General features: G+C 36.2%; 1 protein-coding gene across 1 annotated transcript; it reads right to left on the bottom strand.

The window, feature by feature from the left end:
• Window positions 1–1,872: 1,872 nt before the first annotated feature.
• LOC104115267 (uncharacterized) lies at window positions 1,873–7,562 on the bottom strand. Its single transcript, XM_009625855.4, has 7 exons — window positions 7,171–7,562; window positions 5,177–5,309; window positions 3,945–4,027; window positions 3,718–3,796; window positions 3,508–3,617; window positions 2,738–2,802; window positions 1,873–2,289 (listed from the first exon to the last, which is right to left on the bottom strand). The coding sequence occupies exons 1-7, from the start codon at window positions 7,291–7,293 to the stop codon at window positions 2,196–2,198; spliced, it is 687 nt and encodes a 228-aa protein (XP_009624150.1). The 5' UTR covers window positions 7,294–7,562; the 3' UTR covers window positions 1,873–2,195.
• Window positions 7,563–10,201: the final 2,639 nt, after the last annotated feature.

The following is a 10,201-nucleotide window of genomic DNA, read 5'->3' as shown; positions in this document are numbered from 1 at the left end:
TAATTTTTAACTTTTTTCATTTTTGAACCAACTTAACAAAAATTTTGCCTCCGCCAAATAAGATAGGTTATTTGTTACGACAAGTTAAAATATACCAATGTGTAAAAATCTATATACTGTAATACATTCCATATTCCTTCCTCCCACCAGTGGCGGAGCCACATTGAACCAAGGGGTGTCAACACCCCTTCGCCTGCAAATTATACTATTTTGACATCCTTGATGAAAATTCTGGATCCGCCGCTACCTCCCACCTTCTATTATTAGTCAGCGATAACTACAGGTAACTTTGCCCATAAAATGTAGGACTACTGGTCTAGAAATAAGAATCAAAATAGTGTGTGGTCCTTTATCAGTGACAAATAATAGCGAAATAAGCTATATCGTCTTTATGTACTTGTGCTTTCTTTTATTTCCTCTTTTTGGCCTGTGCTTTTTAGCTTAAAGTAAAGCTCCACTTTGTCATAATTGAGAAAATAGTATTTTGATAGTGACAACTGTATTGCACAGAATGGCAAAGGTACTTATCAGCTATGTTGTTCGGGCTCTTCTAAAATGTCGATGTGTGCATGTCGGATCCTTAAAAAGTAATGCATTTTGGAGAATCCGACACGGATGCGACAGTTATTTTGGAGAGTCCGCATAATATAGCTTAGCAAGCTGAAAATGTAGCAATCCTAGAAAACAGAGTGACAAATTCAAATTTTAAAGACTAGAGGAAACAAAGTGACAAATTTAAAATATAAACATTGTAAGTTCTGAGTTGAGAGAGTCATGATTTTGAATGTATGTTTGATTATATTTTTTTTTATAAATGTCGTATTCGGGTCAGCTTGTGCACATCTCGACTAATTCTACGGAATACTGTTATCTGCCACCATCACAGATACCGAATAACTCTATCCATCAAGGCTTAAACAGATAGGAAAAGATCACCTAGTGTTTTTTACTCTTGTAGGATTTAAACCCGAGACCTCATGTTTCTCAACCCACTCCATTAACCGCTAAACTACACGCTTGAGTGCTTTATTTATATTTGTCTTTTTCCACACAGAAATAAGGTTCGACTTGAAATACTGGATTACATTGAACGCTCAAACCCATTTCGCCACTGTGCAAAGAGAAATCAACTCAATTAGGTCGTCCTGTTATAGTATTGTTGTTGAGGATTTTGCAATGAATTTGTAAAATATAAATAATTATTAGGCTGATAACAGTGCGAATGATAAAGGTTTAAGAAAGAAACAAGATTAAATTCTGCTTTATTTTATTCAAATTGAATAGGCTTTTTAGTTAAGTTGGAAATGATGTTATGTACCGGTCAAACATACAACAAATAAATTACTCGATATTTAACTAATATAATCCTTAATTGTTGACTTTCTCACATTTGGCTAAATTATCAAGATTGACAAATGAAGACAAATTCAAACTTAGCCTTGTGACAATTGAAATATATAAAACTTCTTTTCACTTCTCCTAAAAGAAGAGGAAACAAATATAAACTGTTACCTTATTATCCTACTAGGTAACATATCGGTTAAGCCCGGATGATTCGGGTAACAAGTAACAAGCCCACTGGGCAACACCCGAACTAGAAAGGCTACGGCCCGTCTTAAAACGGCTTCGAGCCGCCAAACTTTGCGTACAAGTCATAAATCACAATACGACCCTATACCAAAGCTCAAAAATCCCAAACGGATATCGATAACACAAAAGTCCACTTCAAACAGAGCTATGAGGCTAGAAGACGATGCACATGTAGCTAGAAGACCACGAAAAATAAGTCCCCAGTTATCCATGTCATATTAGTTTTACATGAATTTTTCTCCTATATGGGAGCACAACTCAAAACACTTCAATACCCGAAAATGAGGCTTAAAACATAAGATTTACTCGAGAGACTTCTGTTTCACACTATACAGGTAAAAACATATCTGGACCTTAGTCACCCTATAAGCAGAACACCAAATATGGTGCTAGTTCGTCGATGTCAAAGAGTTCATTTAACTTTCACATGTACGATCAACACCATTTTGGTGAAGCACGCGAGGCAAGAAATGAATATTTTCATCTACATGGAGGCGAAGTTACTTTTAATTCTACAGCAAAATATTCAACATGGTACACAATGAATTTGATGCAAGGTGGCAAAGGATAAGATAGTTTTTCCATTTGAATGTTGAACGTCTGACTCAAAATCGGCCTGCCCGAATATCTCTGTCAATGTGATCTGCATTAAGGGTTCCTGGAAGTTCTCGAAAATCTTCATTGAATACAGAATACGCACTGCAAAGAACGAGAAGAATATTTGAGGGTAACTATATTTAGAAAAAATGACATACTACTATTTTTATGTGCTTTAGTAGTTGGACGATAGAACTCTAGAAAACAAAAACAAGACCACCAGATAATGTAGGTATGCCAATACTCGGATGGAGAAGCTTGGAGGGTGGTGGTTTAAGGAAAGTGTAGACTATCAAATGAGGAACTAACAGATCTTAAAGAAGATAAGGCTACAGCATTAAATGATCTGAACAGAAATTGTACTGAGACAAATTTATAAGGCAGTAAATGTGTATCTTAGTGGATCCAACGAAATCCATCTTCTCAGCACAGATTAAGAATAAATACATTCACAATACAGAAAAGCATACCAACTTAAAATTTTGAAGGTAAACAGAAGGAACAAAAGACATTTGTATCTTAAGGTTCATATTTCCACAAAATCACGTACCTAAGTTCTCCCTGCTGCCGGTGTCCAAGATTATAAAAAATAAGGCCAAACCCAGTTGCCAATAACTGCATCAAGTTACGAAAAGAATTATTAGTACTACTGTGTTCTTTTTCCAAAACCATACAGAAATTCTTCTCTGTGTATCGAATATGTTTAATCATTTTTAACTCCTTGTATACTAAATACTGAATAAAGTTTGGGCAATTCCAAAGCTGGTATCATGGTAACATAAGCAGCAATAAATAGCATAATTAATGTGACATTATCTTCCACGCAAACTTAAGTGCTTATCGAGGAATAGAAGTATCAGTTTCCGCAAAATGTCATTAGTTTTCTCCACTTGAATCACTTTAAAAAAAGCACAAAGAAGCCAGCATTATACGACAGAATTCGCAAAATGACAGTTCAGTCTACTGAAAGCTGACAGACACACAGGAAGCGACTCATAATAAGCTAACAGTAAGTCTGAGACTTTCTTTTCTATTTTAATTTGGTAAACCCCATCCTGAAAACCCCCTACCCCAAGATGCCAACAGTGGCTTTTTCCACTGCCCTGCCCCCCCTTTGTGACAAAAAAGGATCTGCCCCAATCAATATTTGTTATATAATCCTTCTTTCTATCTAACCATATAGAGCCCAAGGTATGCCCCTACCATATGTACATTCAGTCTACATTTTGGGATATTGTTCCGAAAAAATTACTGAGTCATAGCACAAATAGATCTGCCATATATATCACAGCAAATGACTGACAAAATAGCTGAACTTACAAATAAAGGTGCAACTTCATATCTTCGCGCAATAGATGCCAGAATAAACCAAGTCAAGATAATAACCCAAACCTTTGGACTGATGGAGAAAATTACCATCAAAAGCATATCTACAAACAAGTAAAAAGGGAACGGAACAGGTGAAGAGGAATGAGAAGATAGTTTTACGTTAACAATAAGAAATGTGAAAATAACTAGTCAGAGCATCACCTGGAAGTTTCAGTTTATCACGTAGTATATAAAAAATCTTCCTCTTCCACCTACTAGTTGATGGGGGTAACTGAAACCTCTGTTTATAGAAATGGGAACAATAATTTAAATAATTGCAAAATGAAAAAATGAATTAAAAAAAAAAGTATGCACATGGGAGCTGGATTCAAGTTTCAAAACAGACAACTGAATTTCCTATACATTTGTGGCATTTATTTACTACTCACCAGTTCATCATCATCGTCATCCTCAAATTCATCCCGAAAATGTTTAGGGGGTGGCTTTGGTTTGACAGCAACTATCAGAGAATCTACAAATTAATGAATTTCAACTTGTTATAATAGAGAAAGAAGTTTCGTTTTTTTTGGTAACAAGTTTCATTAATTATGATCATGTAGAATAATGATGAAAATGTGAAAGTGTAACGTCTTTTTTTCCTTTCTTCTTTAAAAGGGAAAGTGCAACATCATCCAGGGCCAAACATCATGCAAACTTTTTGATGATTGTGTGTAAAGTAGCCAAGACAAAGACTTATACCATTAGCACTTTTAAACCTTTTTTCTATAGCCGAGAATCTCAGAGGCAAGTGGTGCACGGTTCACGGCAGATAATGGGCCCACCCTCTACCCTATTCCAGTAAAGTACCAGGCTTTTGTCTTCAGTAGGGTTTAAACCCGTAACATGAACCTAACCCACAAATCAAGCACTCTTAACACTGCTAACCTCAAATACAGATTTCGTTGTTGGATCAAGATTTTCAGAAGTGCCACCAGATGCAGATTCAGAAGTGGACATAACCTTTGAACTAGTCTACTTTCTACCGCTTCTTAGGAAGTGCATAAAACCGAGTTGTTTCTCTTTAGGCTAGCAATGCTATATCATTACATTGGCAGAATCTAAAAATCCATAGGTTGGAGAAAATATAAGATACATACGATCTATTGCTGGCACAGTATGAAGCCTACAAGGAAGGTTGGGGCAATGAGGAGCCAAACGAGTATCCGCAAACTCATTACCCCAACGACTACCTTAATGACTGATCTGACCTTATAAAAGATACAAACTAATTTTGTTGCATATTGAAAACGCACCAAAATTGAGCCACCAATAAGAAAGCTAAGGAACATAGTGAGCAACCAACTAAAAACACAGCATCCAAAACTGTGAATGGGAGATTCAGACAGAAACGTAGCATGAAGCAGCCCAAGATACCAGTCAAAATCATGTAAGCAGAGTCGATATGCAACAAAAAGTGACAGTTCATTAGAATAGTTTGCATACTTATACATGTGTGCATTTCCTTACCCATTCCAGCCGCAAGAAGAAAAAAGAGATCAAAGATCATGATACCTCTATATCACGCATACATAAAGTCCTCCTACAAATAGTTATTACAGCATATGGATGCAAAATGATTATATCAAAATTTGATAATCAATAAAGTCGAAGAAAATTGGACCTCCGTTGTTGAGTTGGATTGCTATGTCATCTCCATTTTCATTGTCATGCAATACATGTCCTCGTAATACAAGTCTTAAATTTTCAATAGGCATATGTCGATTCCCAGCAATCATCTTTCTCAATTCATGTACCTGGATCCACAGAAAATGTCAAAGCACATTCAAAGCAACTCCATGGCTTTAAAATATACGCATCTAAAATGACAGCCAACAAGACAGGTCTAGACTATATCTTTTAGTGCATTCCTACAACTTTTTTAAATATGATTAGGGGGAAAAACAATATCTTTTAATGCGTTTGTTTGAGTTTTTGCAAAAACTGAAAAATCTGCCACCTTAGATATCAGCAATTTTTGCAATTCTAGATTCCAAATTCTTCTCTATGCAGAGTCTCCAACTCTCCCTAAACAGTTCTAGTTTATTGCTACTGTCACATGCCAAATCAGAAATAGCTTATTAGAAGTTAGAACTCATTTTAAATTAAAAAAATTGCTTATCAGAATACTACTGGGATCACTTGACATCTATGAAGGTTCAAACTCAAAAACCGACCTAGAATCACTCAGAGTTTTTCTTGACCACAAGGTGGCAGCCAAGTGACTTACTGCTATTGCCGTTAGGTTAAGCTTTCTAGCGTCCCACATAAATTCTCGGTTAATTTCAAAGTTATCTCATAATCAGACACTATTGTTTTCACAATGATTAGGAATCATTTGGGGGGTTTTCTGCAACTTGACCCAAGTTGTAAAGATGTAACAGGTGAAATGGGCGAGAATTTGTTTAAGATAGTCTGACCGCAAGATGCCAGGTAGGGTAACAATCAAGGACTGCGAAGGAATCTTGAAGATTCCAATGAAAATCTAGAAGAATTGTGAGTTGATGCCAGAAGTTATGCAAGCAGGTAGGAAAATCTTTAAGGCGAATCTGTTGACAGAGATGTGGTCTTTCAGATAGGCATTGTGATCGAGGACCGTAGGGACACGTGTCTAACAGAGTCTAATTCAAATTCTGGATGCAAACACTCCACACGGGCCACTTCACGCACGCCCAGGCTGGCTCAACTATGGCTATGAGAAGGGCAATTAATTTGGGCCAAGGCTAGTGTGGGAGGTCGGTTCAGTCCTGATTGATTAGGTATAGTACGTACCACAGCTGCCAGAGTTAATATTTACTTTTTAACGCCCCTTTGAGTTCAATAATTTTGACATGAAGTTCAAATCACTATCTTGCGACCTTTCTCCTTCCAACTATCAGAGCATTTACTAAGAAAACTTTGTCTGCACTACACTCCATCCCAAACTTCATAATTTGTACATTTTTAACAACCGTGGTTTCCGGGCCACATATGAACACAAAAAGTCTCCACCTTTCTGAAAAAGCTTACTCGTTGGAAAATCGATAAACAAACATGCATTCCTTAATGTGCCTTGAAATAGAAACATCAATACATCAATCCATTACATTCAATCAAAGTCTATTTCATTCTGGTACTTAATATTTTGTCTTTTGAAGCAAAATCACGAATTCTCTATATCTATTTTTATGGCGGCGATGTTCGGAACAGCTTGCGTGCACCTCGATTATTCCTCCGAATACCTGCTACCTCCCACCAGCACAGGTTTATAGTACTTTCTACCAGCACCACTACCAGGTAACTCTCGAGTAACTTTGACCATTGAGGATTAAGCAGGACGAAATCACCTAAGGTCTTTTTTGTCTCCGCTGGATTTGAACCTGAGTCCCAATTGTTCTCCTCTACTTCATTGACCATTACCCCACATGCTTGGATATACAAATACCTCAATTCAACTAGTAGATATCGCCTATATGTATCCTTTATTTCTTCAATTGCATTGTTGTGACCTTAGCTAAGCATGCATCAAATACTAGATTTAAAAAAAAAAGTCAAGTATCAACTGTACGATTAGAATTGAAATAAAACCTAGTTTTTTCTCAGTATAATTTGCATGAATTTCGAGAATACTTAGAGTACCTTAACAGAAGATGGGACATTAAGGCGACAAGGCGGAGAAGGACCGATAATTTTCAGGAAGATTTCCACCGTCTTCTTATGATCCTCCGGTTTGTTGCTGAAATCTCGATCAATTTCACCCATGGCGCCGTAACAAAACCTAATTCAATTGCAAAAATCTGAGGTTTTAGATAGTGTGATGCTATGCATACGATCACCGGCACCGGAAATTCGATCTCCAGTCAAAACTCCGAACTGTTTACTGGACGGCTTTGTAAAACGGGTTCACTTTTATGATTATTCAATACGAAGTTGAAACAAAAATTTGGGGAACATGTATTTATCGACGTGGATTAAGGATTATTTTTATAAATCGAAATTCAATTTTCTGAGTGGCATAGCGATTTTGATCCCTTGCTAAATTCTAGTTTTTGACTTTTTGTTAGTGATTTATGATTAAGAATATTTAATTTTTAATTAATTAAAACGTGTATTTTTCCGTGGGCTGATGAGTACAAATGATTGTAGATTAGGGTGTGTCCCATTTTCACCATTTAGATGCACAAAATAATTCGAAAAATATTTTCCTAGATATCAAATCACATTTTTCTGAAATTGAAAAAAATGACTTTCTAGAATAACTTAGTAAAATATTTTTCAAAAACTCCATATACCTTCACATCTAACCCTAACCGCTCCAACTTCAATTTTTTGTTTTTTTTCGTTTTTTATGCCACCCACCCCAACCCCGATTTTTTAAAAACTCAATATACCCTCACATCTAACCCTAACCGCTCCAACTTTAATTTTTTGTTTTTTTTGTTTTTTATGCCACCCACCCCAACCCCGTCAAACCACCTCCCCTCCCCCTCCCCCCCCCCCCCTCACACACAAAAAAAAAATTTCTTTTTTTTTGTATTTTTAATTTTTTGTTTTGTGTTTCTTTTATTTTTCTACGCCACTCACTCACCCCAACCCCCTCCCTCCGTGCCATGTAGCACTACATGTAACTATTTAACTCAACCTAAAACCCGCCTAAACTAACACATTTTCGTCAGTTACCTACTTAAATTATCTTGTGTCCCCAAAACCCCCTTGAATATAACGAGAGCAAAACACACACTTAAATTGTGCTCGCTAATCAAAGATAGTATAGTATAATATCGTATCCACGAGGATTGGAATTAAACAGTATTATCGTAGTTTGTAGCTAGATTGCTATCGAAGATGATCAACAATTTAGATTTAGAGCCCGTTTGGATGTGCTTGTTTTAACTGGCTTTTAAGCCAAAAGCCATAAGTTAGGAATTCTAACTTTTGGCTTATTTTTGTCATTTTAGCCTAAAAACAAGTGACTAAAATACTTTTTTACTTTATCCAAACACTACAAAATAGCTTAAAAGTTATTTTAGCTTAAAAGAACTTAAAATAAGTCAATCCAAACGGGCTCTTATGTGATTAATACTAAAATTAATTAAGAATCTAGAACTAATTGACTAATGACAATAAAAGCAAGGCCTAAGCAAAGGAAGATATCAATGGGAGAAAATGGGTTTTTGACAGGATATGTGCAAGATAATTGTCTGGGATTTAACTCTAGATAATTTACTTCTAATGTTCAAGTGAGTCTCTCGAATTCACTTAATTATCAGTGCAATTGTTTAGTAGAAACTCCTCTCTCGATTAAGTCTCAACCTCTCAATATGAACCAATTTAAGCTTCGTGAAGATATGCAAGAATGCATAATGAATTGATTTTTTAGGAGAACCTCTCTCGATTATTCTCTTAACTAAGTTTAATCAATGATTCAACTAGGCTCTTTCGATTACTTAGAAGAATCTATGAACTCAACCGACAATATAATGCAAAGATATCACAAGTTATGTCTCTTTCGATTACAAGAACAAGTGAATATAGATGCAACAATTAAATCTTTCAAAAACGATTCAAATACATAAAAATAGAGTTATAATCCACAAACAATCATGCTTACACCAAATCCATCAAAACCCAAAAGAATCTACTCCATAGACACGGAGGAGTTCTTCACAAATGTAACTAAAGTATAGGAAAACATAAATTCAATCCAAACCCGGATCTTGAGTGAGGAAGGAATAATGAAATCCTTGTGCTTTTGTTCTTCCAACTCATCCAGGTCGAAATTGTATCAAAAGTCCATCTAAAATAGTGTTTTGGTGTATTTAAGCCACCCCCAAAATAAACCTCGGATGAAATTACCCTTTTTTAGCGGAAATAGAAAGTCACTCTAACATTTTTGTGCTACCGCGCCGTGCCGCGACCCACGCTGCGGCATGCGGCGCTCCTGTAGAGAATTCCAGAACACTATCAAAAATCATTTCTGGGCATAATTTGCATTATCGCGCCGCACTGGGGGACGCGACGTGCATCGCGTTAGTGGCCTTTTCCACAGACTTTCAATTTGCACAAAATTGGCCACAAACCTTTGTCCCCCATGTATGCAGACATGCCAATTAGCAGTGGCAGAGGTAGAGTGTCGGGACCGGGTTCGGTTGAACCCAGTAACTTTGATTCGAACCCTATGTTTGTCTTACAAAATCCATTGAATATGTATAAATGATTAATTTAGAACCCAGTAACTTTTAACGATTAGAATCACGAACCCATAAGCTTGAAATTCTGACTCCCTCTGCCAATTAGATGTGACTCTTCTAAACATTTGAATGCCAAATTATGATATGACATCCTTGATTTATTTCCTTGACAATTTTTTCTCATTTTTCTTATGCATACTCGGATCTCGACCCCGAACTCGATTTCGATTTAATTCTTTGGGCTTTTACTCAGATTTCAAAACTCCAAATCATTCATTTTAGCTCTAAACTTGCTTTTCAAGTTGAAATCAAATCCTATACCGTATAACACACATAATAAGTAAAAAGTAATAACAATTAGACTTAAATATATTCAAAGTGTAGTAATTAGAGTGTAAAATACATCTAAAATACGGGTTCCTAGCCTACTATCATCCCCTATATATTAAAATCCCATGTTGGACTTTTAAATATGCATA

Source organism: Nicotiana tomentosiformis, chromosome 12, assembly GCF_000390325.3.
Source record: "Nicotiana tomentosiformis chromosome 12, ASM39032v3, whole genome shotgun sequence".
In the NCBI taxonomy this organism is placed as follows: Eukaryota; Viridiplantae; Streptophyta; class Magnoliopsida; order Solanales; family Solanaceae; genus Nicotiana; species Nicotiana tomentosiformis.
Note: the sequence above shows the minus strand (reverse complement) of the source record. Positions and strands in the feature narration are given on the sequence as shown.

Excerpts from the sequence above, each read along its gene's own strand:
- LOC104115267 (XM_009625855.4), bottom strand. The coding sequence starts at position 7,293 with ATGGGTGAAATTGATCGAGATTTCAGCAACAAACCGGAGGATCATAAG. Across the intron at positions 5,310-7,170 it reads ATGTCCCATCTTCTGTTAAG|GTACATGAATTGAGAAAGAT; the intron begins GTACTCTAAGTA and ends CTGTGGATCCAG. Across the intron at positions 2,803-3,507 it reads ATGAAGTTGCACCTTTATTT|TTATTGGCAACTGGGTTTGG; the intron begins GTAAGTTCAGCT and ends AACTTGATGCAG.